Below are 24,408 nucleotides of genomic sequence, written 5' to 3'. Positions count from 1 at the left end.
ATGGTTTGTTTTATGTCGACTTTATATGACCTCATGCTGGTTTGATTCCATTATGAGATATGGGATCATTTTAGATGTACAAAAGTACGATTTTTAGATTAAAGGTCTCTTAATTAAGTCTGATAAACAAACAAAACCACCAGCAGACAATATTAACAACAATCCATGTTCTTACTGTCCCATACTTTATCGTGGAGGGTTTCCTACTGAGCATCAGAGACACACACACACACACACACACACACACACACACAAACACACACACACACAATCACACACACATACATACAAAACTGCATAGGAACTCCCTTCCCATCGCCAAGGAGACATTTCCTGTCTCCATTGTCCTGCTAGAGAACATACTGACCATAACATACACAGACACACAACATACCCGGAGGGCACATTACACACACACACACACACACATACACACACTACAACACAAATACTCTCCCACACACTGAATAACAACATACACTATTGTGTGTGCACATGACTGCAGTTCAGACGTCTACACACAGTGGCAGTGTGTGTATTTTGAGATATGGCCGCATGTATAACACCCCAGTGAAGGGGTGGAATTTGTACTCAGCAGAATAGAAACCTGTAAAACATCACATCGCTGAGCATTAGCCACAACTGGTGTGAAAAGTTTTAAGTTAGTTTTTTTCTCCAACAAAACACTATTTTCCTGTTGATTCAATCAGTTCTTACAGAAGGTTGAATGCACTGAATCAAATAAATGATTCACTGATTCATTTGACCATTCTTCTTTTCTATAGCAAAATATTTAGTTAAGGAATAGTTCAACCAAAAATGAAAATTTGATGAGAATTTACTCACCCTCAGGTCATCCAAGATCAGGATGAGTTTGTTTCTTCATCAGGTTTGGAGAAATGTAGCACTGCATCAGTGTCTCAGCAATGGATGCTCTGCAGTGAATGGGTGCCGTCAGAATGAGAGTCCAAACAGCTGATAAAAACATCACAATAATGCACAAATAATCCACAGCACATCTCAAGATCTGCACAGATCAAGCACCGTTTACAAGCCAAAACAGTCCAAAACAACTCCAGTAGATGGACTTTTTCACTGGAGGAAGCGTTATTATGGATTATGGACTCGTATTTTAGCCGGAAGCAATGGTTTAAAGTAAAAACATTTTGATGATGATTTGTTTCAGCTTTACTTGTGGATTATTGTGATGTTTTTATCAGCTGTTTGGACTCTCATTCTGACGGCACCCATTCACTGCAGAAGGATCCATTCGTAAGAAAGTGAAAACTTCTTTTTTACACTGAGAATGACAAATAGCATAGTGTTTTTTAAATAATAAAAACTTTAAATAACTTCACTGTGTCTAACCAGCCTTTGTGAAGAGCTTATTGCTAAAAAGGCTGCTTGACTGTAGTTCAACAAATTTAAATTATGAGTAGTTTGTTGCTTGGCAAACTTCAGCTTCACACACGCAGACCACACAAACCACGCTACTAGCCGAAATCAAATCAGTTTCAATCATACAGAAACATTCCACTAATTTCTGAGAAAAAAACTGCAACTGTATGAAGAGAGTGAGCGAGAGAGATGTTGTGGTTTTGTTGCTCTGAGACGCATGAACCCACAAGCAGCCCAGCAGCCTTCGCAGAAAACAGCTATATTTCTGACAAGCACTCTAATGCAGCCACAACAAACACACACACACACACACACACACACACACACTGGAGGCTTATGGGTCTAAATATATCTATGGGTTGAGGGGGTTAACTCGCCAACAAGCTCAGATTTATGATGTGTTTGAGAAGATATTTGTCAAACAGGCACATGCTCCAGATACACACACACACACACACACACACACACACACACACACACACACACACACACACTTAAAGTGGCTTGTTTAATTGGTTGATTTCAACAAAATAACTGATTTGATTTCCTGACTGCTTGACTGAATTATCTGATTGGTTGCAAGAACCAAGGGTGTTTTCATCATACTTAGGCCTCAATCACAAATAAGATCTCACTAAAAGGCAAAAATAAATATTTGCTGAAAATCTATTCACCTTCAGGCCATGCAAGATTAGGATCAGATTTGGAGAAATGTAGCATTGCTTCACTTTCTCAGCAATGGATTCTCTGCATTGTTCTCCAGATGTGACTGGAGTGGACTGGACTGCTTGTGGATTATTGTGATGTTTTTATCAGCTGTTTGGACTCTCATTCTGATGGCACCCATTCACTGCAGAGCATCCATTGATGAGACACTGATGCAAAGCTACATTTCTACAAATCTGATGAAGAAACAAACTCATCCTCATCTAAAATGACCTGAGGGTGAGTACGATTTCAGCAAATGATCATTCTGGGTGAACTATTCCTTTAATATCCTAATTGTTTCTCATAAATGACATGCTGACACAATTGACTTGTGTCTAGTTTTTATTTCTCCTAATGAATTTGAAGTGAAAAATGAGACAAAAATATGCTAATAAGAACTCCATTAAAACTCTTGCAACTTCTGTGCAATAAAGTTTTCAATCAGTAAACCTATTTAAACAACAAAGTGTTTGAAGTAAATAAGCTTAAGAGTTTGTGTCCATGACAACCTCAGATGAAGTGTTACCAAGCCTTGTCGCCTTGGGTACGCTTCTCAGACGCTCCCGTACTTATTAAACAGGGAAGTTTTACCCTGCTACAGCACTGCTATTTCATTAGACACAATACAAACAGTTTTTTTATCTTGTTGATTCAAACGTTCCTTCTGTTTCAGCTTGGATTCTGTCCACAGCAGCTGCTACACATGCGTTTGCTTATCTGAACGAGGACATATCACAGACGTCTACTGTTTTATTCACAGCTAACTATGACTACTTAGTAAAATAAAATAAAAAAATTGCTCTTTCTCACATTGGCTCCAAAAATTTAGTGCATGCATTTGGGAGAATGACTGAATGAAAGATCGGGAGAGCAAGAGAAAATCAGATCACCTCATTTAACACCTAATCATGACTGGTTACTGATGCTGTTGTATGATTAATAAAACCCTTCTTGATATTAGAGCAAATATTTATTTATTTTACACATTTAAAGCATTTTTGGAAGTGCATCATTAACTCCTAATGACTCAGAATTAGTGTGTTTCACACATCCAGACATTAGGCTCATTTAAAGTCATTATGGCTTCACTAAACGACACTGAAATACTAATGTCTCTCAGTAGACTATTGTGTCGCACACACTGTGTACTGTGCATCATGTTTATCATTCTACAACCGTCTTGATTGCTAAGAATATTCTCGGACAATCAGCTGAAGCGACTGAAGGCTGCTGGGATAGTCGTCCTGCAGCATTGCAGCACAATCTATCAGCTCATTACCATTTTAATAGCTGCTCCGCGGATACCAGCCTGCTTGTCTCCTTTTTCCCAGTCTGTCGTTTAAAAACTGCTAATTACTGCTGACCTCCGCCCGCCGGGGTCACGGGAGGGGGCTGGGAGCAGGCCGGGTGTCGGGCAGGGGGTTTTATTCTGATAGTTAGTGACCAGTGAGGCGAAACAGAGGGAGGAGACGCATCAATCTAACGCTTGTAATCTGGGTTCAGACCCCAAATCTCCGTCCAAAAGAGAAGTTTCTTCACACGGATCACTTTAATCAGAGTTTGGATCCTGCTGGACTTCACTCAATAACTGTCTGTATTAAGATAATGAAATAAACCCAGCTAACAGGGAACACTCTCACAACGTTCTGGCAAGGTTCTCCCAATGTTCTTCTAGTAACGTTAATAGAACGTTCATTCATGGATTTTAGAAATGTTCTCAAAACGGTAGCACAAAAACATTTTTTACATTATTCATGGATCACTTTTATATGAAACTTAGCTGGACGTGTAAATGTTACTAGTTTCATTCAAATGTAACTTTCTCATTGTGTGCAAAAATAATTGGATTTCCCTTAACATTCTCATGACCAGGAATAACTTTTTAAAACATTAAGAGAACGTTTCAAGACAGCATTCAGAAATAACGTTTTCATAACTTTAGTTTTTTTTAGTCGGGTACCTGCATTTTGTTATGTGCAGGCGTAAAAATACATCAGAAATTAAATTATTTGTATTAAAATGTATTAATCTTATTAGAGTTAAACAAAAATTTGACAAGAGGAAACAAAATTATTTATAGTATTTAAGCTGATTGTCCCATTAATAAATAATAAAAAAAAGTTTAATTTGAAAGACGAATCGTTTAAGACAAATATTATGGGAAATATTACAAATAAAAGGACATAAACTGAAATGAGTGGTAAAGATGAAATAATAGGAGCGGCTCACTTTCTCTGTGATGTTATTGTGGCTACTCTAAGCCCCGCCCCCATTCTCGAGCTGGCGCTCTGATTGGCTGACGCTGGTCCTGGGACAGCTGTCCCGTCTCCGTCTAGACCTCAACCGGGCAGAACCCGCGCCACGGACACACCGGAGCACGCAGAAGCCACGGACGGATTGTTATTTGTACACAGGACTCTAAGGAAGCTCGTTAGGTTTATTCCGGACCGGGACTAACAGGAAGACGGTGCCGTTTCACTCTTTAACGGACTCGCTCAAGTTTTGGCCAGGCGCGTCTGAACTCCGGTAAGCTCGTGCTGGATTTCCGCGCTCCCGTGAATCGGTGGGATTTTTACCGATAGTGTCATGGCTCGGTTCGGCTCCGGGCTCGCGCTCCTGGCGCTCGCGTTCGGGCTCGCGCACGCGTTCGGGGACGAGGAGGAGATGACCTGCGACCCGATCCGCATCTCCATGTGTCAGGATCTCGGATACAATGTGACCAAGATGCCGAACCTGGTCGGAAACGTGCTGCAGTCCGACGCCGAGCTGCAACTGACCACATTCACACCGTTAATACAGTACGGCTGCTCGAGCCAGCTGAAGGTGAGAGTTCACAACACACACACACACACACACACACGCACACACACACACACACACACACATTTTAAAATCTTGACGTGATATTAAAGCAGCAACACAGTAAAAACTGTAACAGTATTATTATTATTATTATTAGAAGAAAAACAATTATAATTATTATAAGAAATACTATAAATTAAAATAATTAAGCATATTATTGTGACAAAGGAACTCAGATAATAATGATTGATAACGATAATATTAATGATAATCTAATTATAAAATTATTATTATATAAATTACAAAATAGAAATATATCAAATATAAATATTAATATTATTATCATTAATCATATTATTGTGAGGTCATCATTATTGTATGTTTATGTCAACAACAACAATTATTATTATTATTATTATTATTAAATATAATAATTATTTTTTTATTGTTGTTATTATTTAGGTGCCAATAATGTTTAAAAACAATAATGTAAAAAAAAAAAATCTGGGTCAAATTTGTAATGTTTCCCAGAATTTGCACACACACACACACACACACACACAATTAATGTCTGTACTCACACAGTCTGTGTTACACACAGTGTGACACACACACACACACACAGGCTCTACACACACAGTGTGTTTGTCTCATTATACTTGAATTGTCCTGGAATTGTCCTCATAAATGCCGTTCTTATAATATCATTGTAAACATACTAGGAGCTTTCTGTGAGGTGTATAAATACATAAAGTAGCTTAAGCATAATTCTAAGTTGATTAATTTGAGGACAGTATGAAGTCGTCATAAGTGTGTGTGTGTGTGTGAGAGAGAGTACTGAAGACAGAGGCAGTTGTTGTTTTATTGATTCAGCGCGGAGAAGAAACCTCCCACTTGGATTCCCGTGTGTGTTTGCTGGAGAATCTCGTGATTAAAGCTGCTTTAGATGCTGCCTGGTTATCACAAACCTCTTAAAGCGAGAGCACTTCTGTCCAGCGCTGCTCTTAGATAGAAAATGGCATACTGATGCATGTTTTTCAGTCCACAACTGCTGATTTCTTCAAGCATATGTGACCACAGCAAAAGTCCTGTACCGCAGAATTTCCCCACTCGTGCGTACACACAGCAGGGAAACCCATGACATACAAAACTCAGAAATACCAACAGACATGCAACACATGCATAATGCAGCAAAGCAATGTTTTCTTCTCCTTTAGAGCTTCAGAAAACACGCTATACTAGAAAACCAAGTTGAAAAGCCCAAATTTGTGTCATTTAGACATGCGACACGTGCCATCTGCATATATATAGTCCAACAAAACAGTGTTTTCCCCTTTACAGCCTTTTGAAAAGCACAAATTTGTGATTCTTAAACATGCAATACAGACCATCTGTCATATATAATGCAACAAATTGATGTTTTTTCCTCATTTACAACTTTGAAAACATACAAATACTAGAAAATACATTTCAAAAGCACAAAGTTGATATGCAACATGTTGCCTTGCATATTTAATACAACAAAGCAATGTTTTTCTCCTGTAGAGCTTCTGAAAACATGCACTACTAGAAAACATCTGAAAAGCACAAATTCGTGCACGTCTCAGACTTGAGCTGCTTATGAGGATTTAGATGCTCTGCTGATTTTCCAAGCAACATTTTGTGTTTGCAAATATCTGATTCTCTCCCCGCCTTTGCTTTCTTGCAGTTCTTCTTATGCTCCGTCTACGTTCCCATGTGTACGGAGAAGGTTCCCATCCCGATCGGCCCGTGCGGCAGCATGTGCTTGTCGGTAAAGAGGAAGTGTCTTCCAGTCCTGCAGGAGTTTGGTTTCGTGTGGCCGGAGCTCTTGAACTGCAGCCTGTTCCCGCCCACCAACGACCGGAACCACATGTGCATGGAGGGTCCGGGCGATGAGGACCCGCCGTTCCACGCCGTCCGGCCGATGCCGCCGCAGGAGGAGGAGTGCATGGCGCTGGGTGCCGGCGTGGAGCAGTATGCATGGGTGAAGCGCAGCGGCAGCTGCTCACTGCAGTGCGGATACGACACGGGATTGTACCGGCGACAGGCCAAAGTCTTTACCGACGTGTGGATGGCAGTGTGGGCGGTTCTCTGCTTCATCTCCACCACGTTCACCGTCCTGACCTTCCTAGTGGACTCCTCGCGGTTTTCCTACCCGGAACGACCTATTATTTTCCTCAGCATGTGTTGCAACATCTACAGCGTGGCCTACATCGTGCGGCTGACCGTCGGTCGCGAGCGCATCTCCTGTGACCTGGAAGAAGCAGCTGTGCCCGTGCTAGTGCACGAGGGCTTGAAGAACACAGGCTGCGCCATCGTCTTCCTCCTCACGTATTTCTTCGGCATGGCGAGCTCAATCTGGTGGGTGATCCTGACGCTCACGTGGTTCCTGGCGGCCGGGCTGAAGTGGGGTCACGAGGCCATCGAAATGCACAGTTCGTACTTCCACATCGCAGCTTGGGCCATTCCCGCCATCAAGACCATCGTCATCCTCATCATGCGTCTGGTGGACGCTGACGACCTCTCTGGGATGTGCTACGTGGGCAATCAGAACCTAGATGCACTCACTGGTTTCGTAGTCGCTCCGCTATTTACGTACTTGGTAATCGGGACGCTGTTTATTGCCGCCGGCTTGGTTGCGCTCTTCAAAATCCGCTCTAATTTGCAAAAGGACGGGACTAAGACGGACAAGCTAGAGCGGCTGATGGTAAAAATTGGTGTGTTTTCAGTGCTCTACACAGTGCTGGCCACTTGCGTCATTGCGTGCTACTTCTACGAAATCTCCAATTGGGCCGACTTTCGCCAGTCGGCGAGGGATTCGTACATGGCAGCGGAGATGCTGCGGATTTTTATGTCTCTGCTGGTGGGAATCACATCGGGAATGTGGGTTTGGTCCGCCAAAACGCTTCACACGTGGCAGCGATGTTCCCACCGACTCGTGCACACCGGGCGAAACAATCGCGTCAAACGGACCGCCAATGGCTGGGTCAAACCGGGCAAAGGCAACGAGACGGTTGTGTGATAAAGAGACAGCACTATCGTTCGTTCACTTTACGTGAAATGTTCTTAAGATGATCTTACACTGGACGGTCCTGGTGCAGCAGTTTTTCCGTGTGAATATGCACTACGTCAAACTCTCACTCAAGTGCCTTCGTTTTTGTGGATGAGCTACTCAACCGATTCTGGGAAACGTAGTACTCCTCAGCGATCAGCGCCGTTTACCTCGCAACACGTCACAGCTGCCGGAATGCTTCCGAGACTTGTTAATGCTACGTTCACGTTGTGTTGGATATGCAAAATATTGAAGCAGAAAGTGTGCAATGTCAGAAGTATGTGTAGAGGTTGCTAACTAACTTTAACCGTTGACATTTTCCTGTCATTTCACGTCTTGCACGACGTCACAATGCTCAAGTGATTTTCTTTTTTTTACGTTTGATACTCTGCTTTACTTTAATGTATTGTAGGAGGTGTTTATTTTCATGTTTGTTGCTATGATGGGACTTTTTGTTTTGGTTTATTTGTGCTGTCCGACACACATTCACTCTGGAAATGACACGTGACAATCACTGACCGTGCCGTACGGGCCTCCCGTAGGGTCGATGAATGTACTGACCGATGATAAACTCTTAAACCTTTTAAAAGTGCCTCAAAAACTCACATGCAGGTGGTACAGTCCTGGATTTCATGTAGGACTTCTGGATCGATTTTTGTACATAAACTGATATTTGTTGTTGTAATATGTTATTTTTGTCTTATGAAATGCTAATTTATCTTTGTAAAAACTAAGAAACTGAACAAAAATGAATTTATTTAAGAATGCTTTTGTATCAAATTAAAAATTAAACTTAAAAAAAAAAATTCAATTCCAGAGTCCATGTGCATCTTTTGTTTATAGAGGTATACTTCACTATTAAAACTCTTTCTGGAGGTTTGCAACTTCACACACCTTGTGACCCTAGTAAATCTGGACTATGTGACTAGGAATTAAAGGATTGTTTTGGGCATTAGGTAGCAAATCTCTCTTCGCAGAATTAGTGGCTCAACTCTTTTTTAGGTCGTTTTAAAATTCCTCCACCCAGAATGATTTGGCAAAGATTTATCCTGCGGTCCAGCTTTCCCCCTCGGGTCACCACACCCGCCTCAGGGTTTCTTGTAAGACCATGTCAGATGGTTTTAGCTCTCTCATGGGTGGTTAGTCTTGAAATGCTTTAATATGCTGAGTGAAACTAAACATAGATATAGGCTACATTATCAATATGGGAATGTTTCATGGCCCAAAACAGTTGCATAGTCGGGTAAATGTTCAGTTTAGAATAAATACCTGTTTTATCTAATGATTGTGGATTAAAATGTTTCACAAAAGTCACATCAGTCAGTTTCTAATATGATGTTGCTCCCTACTGGTCATTTGAAGCACTACAGATAAACCCATTACAGAAGAACAGACTTTTGCAAAATCATTTTTAGATGTGTTGCATCCCATTAAAAATCATCAGAATTTATTTTCAAATGTATATATTTATATAATAAACAGCAATAAAGTACAATTTTGAGACACTTAACGGTTAGTTGCGGTGATGGTTGTCTGACATTTATATGCATAATTTCCAGGAAATATGCTTAATTGACAGTAAAGTGGCATTTGCAACGCATTTACCGTCATAATGTAAAACAAAAGAAAAAGTGGGACTTAATTGTGTCCATCAGAGAAAAGATTCCCTGACCGGCCCGTGATGACCTTTAATTTGGCCCATCATTTCCACTTTCTTGTGAAATATAGAGGGGAAAAACAACACTGAAGCATATCTTCATTGCTGATGTATCTTTTTGTGTTAACATTTTTGTTTTGTTTTAACATTTAATTTTTTTGTTGATATTTATTGTTGGTTTTTATTTTTGTTTTGATATTTTTGTTTTTTTTTATTATTTAATTTGATATAATTCAAGTTTTGCCTCAGTCAAGTTAGACTTTTGGCACTTGGCAGTAAAAAGTTTAAAAAAAAAAAAAAGTTACATCCCTGATAGCACACGTACATCACTGAGACGTTTCTGAAGAAGTTTCTTCTGCTCATCAAGCTACATGACGTTTTTTTGTATTTTGTATTGTTTGATCATTGTTATTTCATCTGCAATAGAAACATCTATATATGATCTGTTTGGAGAAACACGTTCTATCAGATAACTTTTTTAGGTACTTTGATGAATAAAAAAAAAAAAAAAAAAAATAAAAAAAGACTATGTTTTTAAATATCAGTAATAACAAAATCTCTTTAAGAATTTTTTTTTCTTTTTTTTTTTTATGATTTAGAAGTGATAGTTATTCAGATGTGTAAAATGTAGTAACGAAAACTGACATCTTACAGATATTTGTGCAGTTCTTTTTAACCTTTTTCATCACAGCAGATGCTTTCCAACACTACATAATAAATCAAGATATTAGAATGAAGAGATCTGTGAGATATCTGGGATCATAAGACATACTATTTTAGTTGTTCATTTTCACAATATTGACTGTTTTTTTCTGTATTTTTGATAAATAAAAACCTACTAAGCTTCTACTATTACTTATCTAATATTGGGATCATAAGACATGATCTAAAACATATTACTATCTAACTGATCTTAACAGGAACAAATATGGCTTATTAATATTAACTCCTTGAAGCGATCATGATTGAAATCAAAAGCATTTTGAAAACAGCCCCTACAACACAATTAATTGTGTAGTTAGCAAACTATTATGTCTTGTAAATGTACTTACATAAAACACTTGGAAATGTTGTAGACATTATGATTTGGAATGGATGTAAAACTGACATCTTCGTCAGATGTTTACACAGCAGATGCTTTCCAGATGAAGCGATCTTTAACAGACCTACTTGCTATCAGGGTTAGGAATCACTGACAACCAGATTTTTATTTTATTTTTTTATTTCATCTTATTTTTTGAGAAATAAACAGAATAATTTAGTCATAAATTACAGTAAGAGTCTTCAAGCAGTCAGAAAGCAAAGTGCATAAAATATTTCCACACGGAAACAGATTTTGTTTTAATTGAAAATTAAATATCCCATTAGGCTACTGTAAACTTGAGAACAGTTTCACAATAATAAAAAATAATAATATTCTAAATGTCAGTGCGGTGGAGTAGAAAAGTAAAAAAGTCAGTATACTGTACATATGAACAGACAGATGTGGACATCACGTAACAGGTTGGTGTATAGTAATGCAACGATAAACATGCATTTTGGGGAACGACCAGCAAAATCATGTAATGGTATTTGATTTCTATGAATTATGGTTCTTTAGCTCGTCTGAGAACTGGCTTTAAAAAACTAAAGCTTCAAATATATCGGCTTCTAGAAGCAAATGAAATGTGCCAGTGTAAGACCATTTCAGCATCATATTCTTAAATGAACAAAGACAACAGTTATGAAAACTGTCTTGTTTATTGTATCAACCATACAACTGGCCACAAATCAGCAAATTTACTTCATTTCAGTCATAGAAAAAGTTTAAAAACTTTAAAATCCCCACTCTTTGGAATAAAGTGCCACAACCTGAGAAATACACCTGAGAAATACATACAGGAGATTGCGAAGTATACAGAGCAGTTTTAACCGTGAAACTTTTAATAAGCACCATTATAAATCCCTCTTCTGGCAACATAAACCTGAAATGTCTTTGTGATTATGCACCCAAATGAAAACAAACCCAGTGCATCTTCAGGACGCCGGGGAAATGATGTGCTCTTCCAAATGAATGACTGGGGAAAGGAAGGGAACGTTCTCAAAAGCTTGTTCAAGGACAGTCCAGCATTGCTCTGTGAAAGCGTCCACCGGGGCCTGCTTCAGTACAGAAGTGAAGCCGCTTTAAAGACACAATGTTCATCTGGACAGTTTGCCCTATATGTCCGTCTGCAGACAGAGCTCTGGCTGCTGAAGCACTTCCGCTTGACAGAATGGCGAAAATCTCCTGAGTGTTTCGTCGTCACGTCTCAGACGCTCTTGAGCTGTGAACGGCAGTCGCTAGTTAGAAATACAGGAATTTCATTGGTTATTCTTGGCGTTAATGGTACATGACATCAGTTGTGTATGAAAGGAACCAACCAAAAATGTTTTTCATATTACTTTTAATTACAAATTTGAATGTTCTAGTGGCTATTTCCCATGCAAAAACAATGTCAAGATTTTCAGTGAGTTCTACTGCATTCTGCATCTCACATAAAAGTTATCAAATGACTTCGGAAGATGTGGAATATAGTGCATATAGAATATAGTTTTGTTATTTTATTACATCAAGTTAAGCTAAACGAAAATGAGAAATTATGCCTCATCAGCTAGCTGAAATAAAATGTTTTTTTTTTTTCTATTTTTATAGTTTTAATTGTTTATTTAACTATATAATTACCCTGGTATGGACTCTTCTATGGTGCTTTTGTGAGCTTTAGAACGTGTTCACTGTAATTGGCTGGAAAACAGCCACTTATACATTCGCCATATTTCTCGTACAGGTTTGAAAGAAGATGCGAGTAAATGTGAAAACATTTTTGGGTGAACCACTGCTTTGGTGATATGAGAACCCTCTCGATCTAGATGCACTGTGGAAAAGAGAAATGAAAAAACATGTTCAGATGTTTAATGGAGATTTGAAGGGTAAGTAATAACTCATGTAGTTTGGTGTCTATTAAAATATCAGTTTGTGTGTTCTTGTGTACCTCGGGCTCGTTGTCTTCCACAGTAACACTTCATCACCACAACAAAAATAAGCAACAGGACAAACAGAAGCACAAAAACAATAGCTGCGATCACTCGAAGTGGGAAAGATTCAGTTTCACCTGCAAGAAGACAACAGAAAAGTCGAAAAGTTAAAAAAAGTGTCAAAATAAATCAAATTAATATATAAATAGATTAAAATAAATAATTTGATTCAAATAAATCAAACAGAAATTTGTTTAAAATAAATAACAAAAAAAATTTAAATGAGATGCACATAAATAAATAAATAATAAAAACTGAAAAAAAAACCATAATAATACATCTAACAGTACAGTACTACGGGGAGTAGGAAATTTTTTTATTTATTCTCCAAATAATATTTTAAATTGGTATAGTATATATTATACTAATTCAATTCTAATACTAAAATTAGTATAAATTGTGTCTTTTAAGCTTGAAAATTTGTAGATGCCTTTTGAATGTGAGGATAGGGGTCCCTCGCATGAGGATGACGCCTCAGTTCACCCAAAAATGAACATCAGATCCAGCCAGATCCTGTCAGATAATATCTGTTTTGTCTTGTAACAGAACAACTATTCAGCAAAGTTGTCTGGTACCCAAAACTATATTAACAGTCTTCTATCAGAGTTTACTGAATTGTCTTAATTGCGTATGTTCAATGCTCAGACTTCGTCTGAAGAACACAAATCCAACAAGTGTTATCATTATACCACAATCAATAGCAGTGGAAAATTACTGCTTCACAACAACATCCCATAAACCTTGAATTTCCATAAACATTCCCTCTTATCTCTCATTCATGAAGAGAAATAGCCCTCGAAACCACACATCATAAGATTAAACCGTGGTTTACAGTGAATTTATAACAGCTAAGGAGCGTTGTTAGGCACGACGCGAAGCGGAGTAAGGTTTCACAAAATAATAAAACGGAGCAAATAAAGTGCAATGAAATTAATAAAAACAGTATTCTTCCACCGAACAATGTAGAATTTGTGGTTGCAACAAAGTGGTTGCCAAGCAACAGACAAACGTAAACAAAGTTGCATGTTACTTTTGTAATTTACAACAGCTTTGAACGTGGCTCAGCCAATCAGAATCAAGGACCCGAACGATCCGTTTTAGAATCTTTAACATCCGACACACTTACATATGGTGACGGTGTGGGAAACAGCGCCCCCTACGACACAGCTGACATTGGTTTGCTGGTCGCAGTTGTACGTGATGGTTTGGTTGATGGTCCATGTTTTGGACTCGTTTTGCGCTGAACTCCAGTTGTAAAATAGGTTCGTCAGACTTGGATTAAGCCCCGTCCATATGACGTTGCTCTGTGGGTATCCGCCCACCGCCGAGCAGCTTAAGTGACAGCTCATCCCCGTGCCGCTGACGCCGCGTCTATGTTCACTGCAGTCAGATGTGATTGTGGGGGAGCTGTACTCGGCTGTAAAAAGAAGAGAACAGTGGAATAAGTGACATTTTAGAGATCCGGAGAGGTCCCCCCCACAACATTTCACTTCCCCAAAACCCACGTCAATACAAGCATCCCAGAATCCTTAGTCAGCAGTGAGTTTCCAAGCAGACAGACTTACATACGCAAATAAACCAACAGTTGTACAAACACACACACAAATAGCCTATTTACTCATATTCAAATGATATTTCGCAGAATGGCTTCATTATTCACACATGGACACACTGTAGGAGTTTATCAGGGTTATGCATCGTTCAGAGCTGAGACGAGAATGGCTCAAAATCTGAATTGCATTTGAATTTAAGTACCTAATGGGGTCCATTAGAATTCAGAAAGTAGAAAATGAAGTGTCATTTTTAACAATGCATTTCATACTTTAGTATAAATGATACATTAACATATATTCTCATGCATAACATAGAAAAAATATTTACTAATTTGCCAGAATGCTCTAATTTTCTTAATAAAATTTACATTTTTAGGCCTACGTTAATATGATTTTTTTTTTTAACTTCTGTTATTTGGTTGAATTTCTTTAAATTGCACTTGAGTAAATTCCTCTTTCTGTCATTCAGATTCAAATTCGAATTCAACTTCCTGTCTGTTGCGGTCGATTTGATTCAGATTAATTCTCATTAATTGAATGTGTGTGAGTTCTTTATTTATTTATTTATCCTGACCCTGTCGTCTGTATCTTGTGTCATACCTGTGACTTTGAGGATAATCATTGAGATTTTACGTTTTTCTGCTCCGCTGACGAAAATAATACATTTATACTGTCCTTCATCAGAAACTGAGACATTTCTCATCTCCATGCTGAGGTCCATTTTGTTCACTTTGGTTCTGCTGTGGTACTCATTCCATGGCATGTTGTTGTCTTTATAAAACCCGTTGATGTACGTGTCTTTATCTTTTGTAACTTTCTGTACGTACAAGCCTTCAACAGGTTCGCTGTGGTTCGAAGGACATCTGAAAGTAACGCTGTGACCCAAAACAGCCTGGATGTTCATCGCTGCAACACACAACATTCAAGAAACAACTCAAATTTCAGAAGCATTTCAGTCAACGCTGATTATTATAATAGATGACCTTATAATAAGGCAGGTATACTTCAGTTCAAATTACACAGATACAAGATTTATCATTTGCAAGCAAAACGATTAAAACTCTATAAGACCTGTGTACTCAAACCATTGCTGAAAAAGTCTGCAAAATTTTGTATATATAGAATAGCGTATATAAATATATAAACTTAATAATAGTAGTAGTAACTTAAAAATAATAGTATATATATACATTATGTTGCACACAATAATTTATATTATATACAAATTTATTATATTATATATATATATATATAGCATATATATATATATATATATATATATATATTATATATATATATATATATATATATATATAATATATATAATAATTTAATATTCTAATATTATGTATAGTGCTGTCAATCAGTTAAAAAAATAAATAATTAATCACACATTTTTCTTAAATTAATTTCAAATTAATTGCAACTAACAATAAAGTTTTTAATAATGCTTTAATATTGCAATAATTTCACATTCAGTCTTCAAATGAATGTAGAAAAAGTATATTTTTAATATTTGTTTAATGGCATCTTTTTTATGTGTGTGTGTGTGTGTGTGTGTGTGTGTATATATATATATATTTATAAGTACATACAAGTAAAACATACATTACTTATTGTAATACATATATTATAAACACATACATACACACACATATATTACTTATTGTTTGTTTTATATATATACATATATACATGTGTGTGTGTGTACATATAAATTATACATTTTTAAATTTTATTTTTGCTTTTATTGGGGTTTCCTTTTAAACACTATTATTACATGTGTCAGAAACCAATCCTCACACTGTCATGTTTAGTAAAGAGCGTGGGTACAAGTCCTTATATAATAGAAGTGTGTTATGTTTAAATGCAGCTAAACGTGTGTGTTTGTGTGGGTGTAAAGGCATGTTTGCTTCAATCAGGGTGATTCTCTATGACTTATTTCAGTGGTTTACAAGTCCTTTTCTTACTGTCCGAGTTTTGCTTCCTTGTTCTTTTAACTCTCTGGTGTAGAGGTGCATTCCCCAACTCCTACGGCTTCTACATCCAAACTTATCCATCCTCCCGTAACATTTCTCTTTCAATCTCTACATTTAGCACATTATTTTTATCGCTAGTCCTCCTGGTTGTTCGGCGTTTCAGATAATTTACTATTAAACACTGACAGGTGAAAATGAGAAAATTCTGCAAAAATGACATTCTTACCAGATGCAGCTGCAAGTAGCAGAGTGGTCATGACCAAGGCCAAGCTATAAAAAAAAAAAAACACCAAAAAGAACGATTTGAGACACACAAGCATGTAAACTCACAATCATGTGAATCTGCATATTCCTCAAAAAATTCCCATGACTCAATTCAAAATTCTTTTACCAAAATAACTGCAGCATCAGGTCTTACTCACTAAACAACAGATTTCTTGGTGTTGATTACTAATCTATACTCTTCAAATAACATTTATTTGCATCAGTGGTTCCATGAAGAACCTCTAACATCCATGGAATCTTTCACTGATTTTACACACACTGTTAAAAGTTCAGGATCCGAAAATCGAGCAGAGTGTAACTGTTCACTGAAAAGTTCTTTTTGGAACACAACATGTTTTTTTTATTTTATTTTGTAAGCTTTGTACTTAAGAGTGCATGTGTGCAGCTCTTGCAGCATGTGATCGGTTTTATTAATAACTAAGCAAATGGGACATCCTTCACTTCCTGCATAATAAGCCTGATTTGTAGTATAAACTAATCCTGTGAGAATATGAAAGAGGATAGGTCATATCATGTGCAGCAGATATGGATTAAGTTTTCTGTTTATCGATCTGTGGACTTTGTGGCGCAACATTATTAAATGACGTGTAAAATAATGTCAGTATGGCTGAACTGAAATGGGAGATCTGAATGTCTGGCTTTAGCTTAGCGGAAATATATTATCATTTAAACTGATGTGTTCACGGCCCTGAAAGCACCTGAGCGCATTCTTAAGATGCAACGACCAGGAACAAAGTGCCTCTAAAACAAGAAACTGCAGCACAAATGCAATGCAAGCAGGAAAAACTTAATTTCCTGGTTATCTTGGACTGGCCTATAAATGCAAATAAAAAACATCAGGCACTAGCACCACGCTTCGAAGTCCACTTCCCTCTTAGTTTTAAGAAATAAGAGATCCATAACAACTAACACACGCTTTTTCTCTTTTGAACACAAGAGAGATCTTACAAACCATATTAGTGAAGACATCTTCCATTGTTTTTCTTATTTAATTAAGTATATTTATCTCCTAAACCAATAAAAAAGCCTCAGGAATCTGTGAACATCATTAGATTTAAAGACAAACATCATCTGGATTATCTATAAGCCTTTTACTAAACTAGTGACAACACTAGTTATCCTCACAAGTACCAAACACACACACACACACAGAGAGAGAGAGAGAGAGAGAGCGCTGTACCTGTATCTGTGAGTGTATAAGCAGCGCAGTTGTAAACTCATGCTGAAGGATGTGAATGAACAGCTGAGCAGCACTTACAGAGAGCAAGACTGGCTTCTTCATGTCGTCCCTCATCTGTCAGCAGTAAGCATAGACACTTAAAACAGGAACTGCACGCCTACACAAAGAGAAAGGGAGAGGGGTGATGTCACTGACTTCATATCGATACTGTAAAAGGGATTTCCCACAACACACCCTCCGGCGGACTACTACTAAACAATGCTCAACTAAAGAGAGAGAGTGAGACAAACAGAACAGTGTGAAAGGAAATCAATTGTCCTGTTGTGCTGTAGACAGAGAAAATGAACCATTGTGTTGCTTCACTGTAGAATGCACTGAACCAAAATAAACCAAGCTGCTTGTACCCTTTTATTTATAAAGAGAGCTAGTGTGACTAAACTAAACCGATAGCTCTGCTTAAATGGCATTAATCTAAACTAAACTAAAAACGAATAATGCAGAGGGCATTAAATTAAACTAAACCCATATTGAAAAAAAACTAGTTATTTATAGTAAATACTGTAGTGATTTTTTTGAACCATACTATAGTAAAAGCCATAGTAAATAGTATTATACTGTATTATAGTTTTTTAATAAATTTTTAATGATTGTTTTGTATTACTGATAGTAACTGATAATAAATACTGTAGTATCCGTACTGTAGTGTTTTCTAACAGTAAACTGTAGTTTTTATAATATAAAATACAAACTTAGTACAGTACTGGGTAAAGTAATTTGTTTATATTACTATAGTTGTTATATTACCAAAACAACTATAGAATTACCACAACAAATTAATTTAAGTACTTTATTATAGTATGGTTCAAACATTATAGTATAGTATTTACTATAAATTACTAGTATTTTTTCATATGGGAAGCTTGTTTGTGCCATTATGTATTACACTAAACTTGATGTCATTTACTACACTTAAACTAGACTAAAATAAACTTAACATGTTGCTTTACCGCGGAGGAACATTAAACTAACTAGTTTATTTCACGTGTGCTATAAGTATACTTTTTTCAAAACTAAAAATACGGAATGTATACTTATAGTCGACTTTTTATGGTACTTCTTCAGAAATTCACTTTATGTACTTCAAACTAGTTGTGTACTCGAAGTTTACTACTGGTACACTTAACTATGCTTTTTGTTGTAAACTAAAAAGTAGGGCACACATTAGTCCCAAGTAGCATTAAAAAGTACTATACTTGTACCTGGATATTAAGATACATACTACAAGTATACTTAAAATATATTTTAACTTTACTTAAGTATACTTAATAAAATGAACTGTTGATGCTGCAATACTCCAGATGACATTAATTTAAATTAAACTAAATGTGTTGTCTACACTGTGTCTACAATAAACTAGACTAAACTAAACTAAGCTAAAAACTACAGCAAATGTTCCTGTGGCTCAGTGGTAGAGCATTGCGTTAGCAATGAAAACGTTTTGGTTTCATTCCCAGGGAAACACACATATGGTTAAAAATAAAATGTAGAGCCTGGATGCACTGTAAGTCACTAAATGGGCGGTAAATGTAAATGAATCTAAAATTAGTGAGGTGTGAAGGGGTTTGTATGGCTGAGGTCAGGGAGTCATTGAATAATTTTTTAACTCACAACCCTACTTATTGCCGTCAAAATTTTTTAAATACTTTACACCCGGTAGGGGTGGATAAATCTTATCACTTGTTGTTATTCATGCAACAATACTGTTATAGTTTTTTATTCATACCATTGCTATATAGCTGGTAGTTTTGGTCTAGTGCTCTTATGAAGTGTTTAATAGCAGGATGGGTGAAATTTCAACTACTATAACAAAAAATGACTAGGTCTTAGACTTAAAATAAACCAAAATTATTTCAAATCTTTTGCAAATAAGATAAAATCAGATCAGGTACGCTGACTCCTGAACTGCAAACTCATAGCTGGCTTTCGGGCAGTGACGTTTTTCCCAAACTCAAACTAAATTGCGCTAATAATAAATTAAAAACCTCCAAGACCGAATTGTTTTGCTTTACAATCAGAAGCCCATAAAACTCGAATACGAACTGGTTGTGCCTTTTTTTATTGCATATAGGGCAATTAAACTGAAGTAAAAGCTAGACTGAACTAAATGTGTTAAACTTAATAAAAACTGGTGCTAACCACCTGTGTGATTGACTCACTGATTGTGCTGATCTGCGCAGATTAGTTCACACAGTTCACGTGTGACACATTTACAGTGAAATCAAAGAGCTTCATCGTAAATGAATCCACCTTAAACTGGAACTGATCACAGGGAAATAAAAGCTTCTGTAGGGCTGATCGAACAAAACACAGCGCATAACAAAAGGGAAGAGAAACAAAGAGAAACACCACCTTAACTACTCGTTCTCCAACATAACCCGAGACGCTTCAGTGTCAGACTACAGTGTCCAGATCCACAAAAGCCTTCATCACATCCAGCCGCACACAAGTGACAGTCAAAGCGTGTGAAAGTGTGTTTGTGGAGCAAGAGTAATAAAGTAAAGAGGTCAGTAAAGAGGTTAAAATGAGAGAGCACTTACTAAGGTTCACGGGTTTCTCCTCCAGCGCGCAAGAGATGAAATGAAACACACTCAAATTACAGTTCCTTAAGATGACAGAGAGGTGAGCGAGCGGAAGAAGAGAGAGAGCGAGAGGAAGTGCTCTTTATTAAGAGAGTAACCTCAGCAAGCAAGTTTCACACAACTGAACTCACTGCACGAACATAAATACTGCCAAAAATGAATGTTGAATAACATAAGGTTTCTGAACTGTCTGAAATTGTCGAATGAGCTGAACTCAAGCTGGACCCTAAAGTAAACCTAAGGGAAAATTCTGTCAGCCCCTTCACACGCAAAAAAGAAGATATTTTGAAGAATGTTGGTAAACAAAATGATTTTTTGGGCCCCACTGACTTCCATAGTACCAAAAAAAAAAAAACAATGGAAGTCAATGGGACCCAAAATGGATTGGTTCAATATTATAATTTTTAACTCAGCTACTATCCACTTTATTAGGTACACCTTGCTAGTACCGGGTTGGAACGCTTTCGCCTTCAGAAACGTCTTAATTCTTCATGGCATAGATTCAACAAGGTGTTGGAAACATTCCTCAGAGATTTTGGTCCATATTGACATGATAGCATCACGCAGTTGCTCCCAGATTTGTCGGCTGCACATCCATGATGATTGGAATCCCCCCGTTCTCCGCCCACATCCCAAAGCTGCTTATGGATTGAGATCTTGTTGACTGTGGGGGCCATTGAGTACAGTGAACTCATTGGCCATGTTTTTTGAGCTTGTGACATGGTGCATTATCCTGCCTGGGAAGTAGCCATCAGAAGATGGGTACACTGTAGTCATTAAAGGGAATGGACATGGTCCCAGCAACAATACTCCCCCCCCAGGTAGGCTGTGGCGTTTAAACGATGCTCAGTTGGTACTAAGGGGGCCAAAGTGTTGCCATGAAAATATCCCCCACACAGTACACTACAACCACCATGCAGGCCCTGAACCGTTGATACAATGCAGGATCATCCATGCTTTAATGTTCTTTAAGCCAAATTCTGACCCTACCATCTGAATGTCGCAGCAGAAATCCAGACTCATTCATGACCAAGGCCAACGTTTTTCCAGATCTTCTCACTTGTACAATTTTGGTAAGCATGTCTGAATTGTAGCCTCTCTTATTTTCCTGTTCTTAGCTTGGAAAGGAGCGGCACCCGGTGATGGTCTTTGCTGCTGTAAGCCCATTGCTTCAGGGTTCGACTGTGTGTGTGTTCAGAATGCATATCTAACTTGCATACCTTGGTTTTGTAGACGAGGTGGTTATTTGAGTGTACTGTTGAGTTTTTTTTTTTACCTTCTATCATATCTAACCAGTCGGCCCATGTCTCCTCTGAACCTCTGACATCAAACAAGGCATTTTTGCACGGCCGCTCACTGGATATTTTCTCTTTTTTTGTACCATTCTCTGCTAAAACCCTAGAGATGGTTGTGCAATGAAAAATCCAGTAGGATCAGCAGTTTTTGAAATGACATTGGTTAAAATTAAGGATTGTTTTAATTAATTTATATTCATAGGAATTCTTGTTATTTATCATTTAGTCATTTTTTCAGTAATTCATTTTATTTTGTTTTTATATTTTATAATTATTATCTTTCTTTGCTTATAGTGGTTTCCTATAATGGTTTAATCTTATGTTGTGGGTTTTCATGAAATAATTTGTCTTCACGATAAGAGATAAGATAGAATATAGCAAATTTTAAGGTGTTATGGGATGTAGTTGTGAAGCGGTTGGTATAACAACACGTCATCAATAAATACCTGCAGACCTTTTATGAGAGAGGTTTTGGTGTCGACACTGTGGGGACATTTAAGGTCACCTGAAGAAAAACATTTACATGTTGTTTTTACATTATAATTTCAGTTAAACTGAATAACAATAAACGGTCACTGGGAATTTCCGTGGACAATGTAAACAAATGTTTGTGTGTTTTGTTTTTGTTGCATTCAGGTGAGACAGATTCATTGCGCATGCTCACGTCACAGATCTGACATCACATGAATTGCCTGAGGATGATGTATTTTTTCACACCTGATCAAATGATAATTCTGAAAACATTCCTTGGCAACAGCTCAGTGACTCGCACACACGATCCTTTATTACTTCTGACTTCACAAGAACTGCATGAATTCAGCCTGGATAAACCCACAGAGTACCACTGGTAAACAACTCACACCGCCAATATTTTACCCCACAGAGTTTATTCATGCATTCATCCGATACTTTGTGACTACCCATTGCATCCCTCAGAATCGAACCCTAACCATTGGTTGTGTGGACTAACCTTGGTGTTGCGAGTCTCATGCTCTACAGCAACGGAGGTAAAGTCCCAAAAACATGGAGCAGCTCAGATTTTAGAGTTTATTGTTTGTTTTGATATTGAGTGTTTTTGTTTTTATGATGAATTTTCTGAGCAAATAATGATTTTTTACTCCAGTACAAATATATTAAATAACATTCTTAAACTCAAGATAAATGTACTTGAGAAGCAAACATGTACACAGTAGATATTATAGGTCTTTTTTCTGGAGAAAACGTATCAAAATGAAAGTGAATTTTTGCTAAAATGTTACCAGTGGGGTCAGAAAAAATTATGGTTTTCCCTTTGATTCAATTATCTGGTCTGACCCCACTGGGTAGATATACAAGTGCATTTTCAAAAATTAGAAGGTGGTGGAAAAAAAAGGTTTTTTTTCATTTGCTTTCAAGTAATTCAACTTCAAATTGTTGGCTCACCAACTTTGTGTATTACAATAAATTCAACTGCACACAGACTGAAGTAGTTGTAAAGACTTTGGTCTTTAACTTGTGAGATAGTTTTATTTTGGCTCAACATTTAACAAAAACCACACCAATTCACTTTCTCAACAAATTAGAATACTTCTAATATCAGCACCAATAAAAAAATAAAAAAAAAAACATTTTTAGTGAACTGTTGCCCCTTCTGGAAAAGTATGTTCATTTTACTGTACAATTGCACTCAATACTTGGTAGGGGACTCCTTTGTGTTTAACTACTGACCTCAGTAGTGGCCTTCAGCTCATTCTGAATTGTCTTGGTCTCTGTTTAGCATTTTCCTCTTGACAAACTACCTCATAGATTCTCTCATGGGGTTCAGGTCTGGTGAGGTTTGCTGGCCAGTCAAGTCACACCAACCACACCATGGTCACTTTAACCAACTTTTGGTGCTTTTGGCAGTGTGGGCAGGATTGCCAAATCCGGCTGGAAAAATGAAATCAGCATCTTTCAAAAAGCTGGTCAGCAGAAGGAAGCATGAATGTGCTCCAAAATTTCTTGGTTAAACGGGATGCAGTGGACTTTGGTTTTCAAAAAACGCAAATGGACCAACACCAGCAAGAAGTACCATTGCCCCCAAATCATCAAAGACCTGTGGAGATAAAACTTAACACATGGACTTCAGGCAACTGGGGGCTATGAGCATTTCTTCACCCTTCCTCCAGGACTCTAGGACATTGGTTTCCAAAATGAAATACAAAACTTGCTCTCATAAAAAAAGAGGACTTTGGACCACTTGGGCAACAGTCCAGTTCTTCATTCTCCTTAGTCCAGGTAAGAGCCTCTGGACGTTGTTCTGTGGTTCAGGAGTGGGCTTCAACAAGAGGAATACGACAACTGTAGCCAAATTCCTGACAACGTCTGTGTGTGTGGGGCTCTTGATGCCTTGCCCCCAGCCTCAGTCCAGCCTTGGGGAAGTTCCACTCAAATTCTTGAACTTCGATTTTGCTTGACATTCCTCATAAGGCTGCAGTTCTCTCGGTTGTGTGTGCATCACTTTTCTTCACACTTTTCCCTTCCAATCAACTATTTCTGGTAACATGCTTGGATACAGCACTCTGTTGAACAGCCAGCTTCTTTGGCACTGAATGTGTGTGGCTTACCTCCTTGTGAAGGGTGTTCAATGATGTCTTCGGGGACAACTGTCAGATCAGCAGTCCTCTCCATGATTGTGTAGCCTAGTGAAACAAACTGAGAGACACCATTTTGAAGGCTCAGGAAACCTTTGCAGGTGTTTTGAGTTGATTAGCAGATTGGCATGCACATATTCAAATTTGTGAGATTGGTGGGGTTTTGTTAAATGTAA

The 24,408-nt window shown here is 37.6% G+C and overlaps 2 protein-coding genes across 2 annotated transcripts; one reads left to right on the top strand and one right to left on the bottom strand.

Moving 5' to 3' along the window:
• The first annotated feature begins 4,431 nt into the window (after positions 1-4,431).
• fzd4 (frizzled class receptor 4) lies at positions 4,432-8,343 on the top strand. Its single transcript, XM_042771572.1, has 2 exons — positions 4,432-4,929; positions 6,617-8,343. Exons 1-2 carry the CDS (start codon positions 4,693-4,695, stop codon positions 7,949-7,951), a joined length of 1,572 nt encoding a protein of 523 aa, XP_042627506.1. The 5' UTR covers positions 4,432-4,692; the 3' UTR covers positions 7,952-8,343.
• A 3,311-nt stretch (positions 8,344-11,654) lies between these two features.
• Positions 11,655-17,746, bottom strand: LOC109104180 (T-lymphocyte activation antigen CD80-like). The gene is made up of 7 exons (XM_042771730.1): positions 17,687-17,746; positions 16,448-16,491; positions 14,843-15,148; positions 13,816-14,106; positions 12,647-12,766; positions 12,475-12,529; positions 11,655-11,799 (listed from the first exon to the last, which is right to left on the bottom strand). Exons 1-7 carry the CDS (start codon positions 17,725-17,727, stop codon positions 11,655-11,657), a joined length of 1,002 nt encoding a protein of 333 aa, XP_042627664.1. The 5' UTR covers positions 17,728-17,746.
• Positions 17,747-24,408: the final 6,662 nt, after the last annotated feature.

This window comes from Cyprinus carpio, chromosome A15, assembly GCF_018340385.1.
Source record: "Cyprinus carpio isolate SPL01 chromosome A15, ASM1834038v1, whole genome shotgun sequence".
Lineage (NCBI taxonomy): Eukaryota > Metazoa > Chordata > Actinopteri > Cypriniformes > Cyprinidae > Cyprinus > Cyprinus carpio.
The sequence above is the reverse complement of the archived record's forward strand: the minus strand, read 5'-3'. Positions and strand labels throughout refer to the sequence as shown.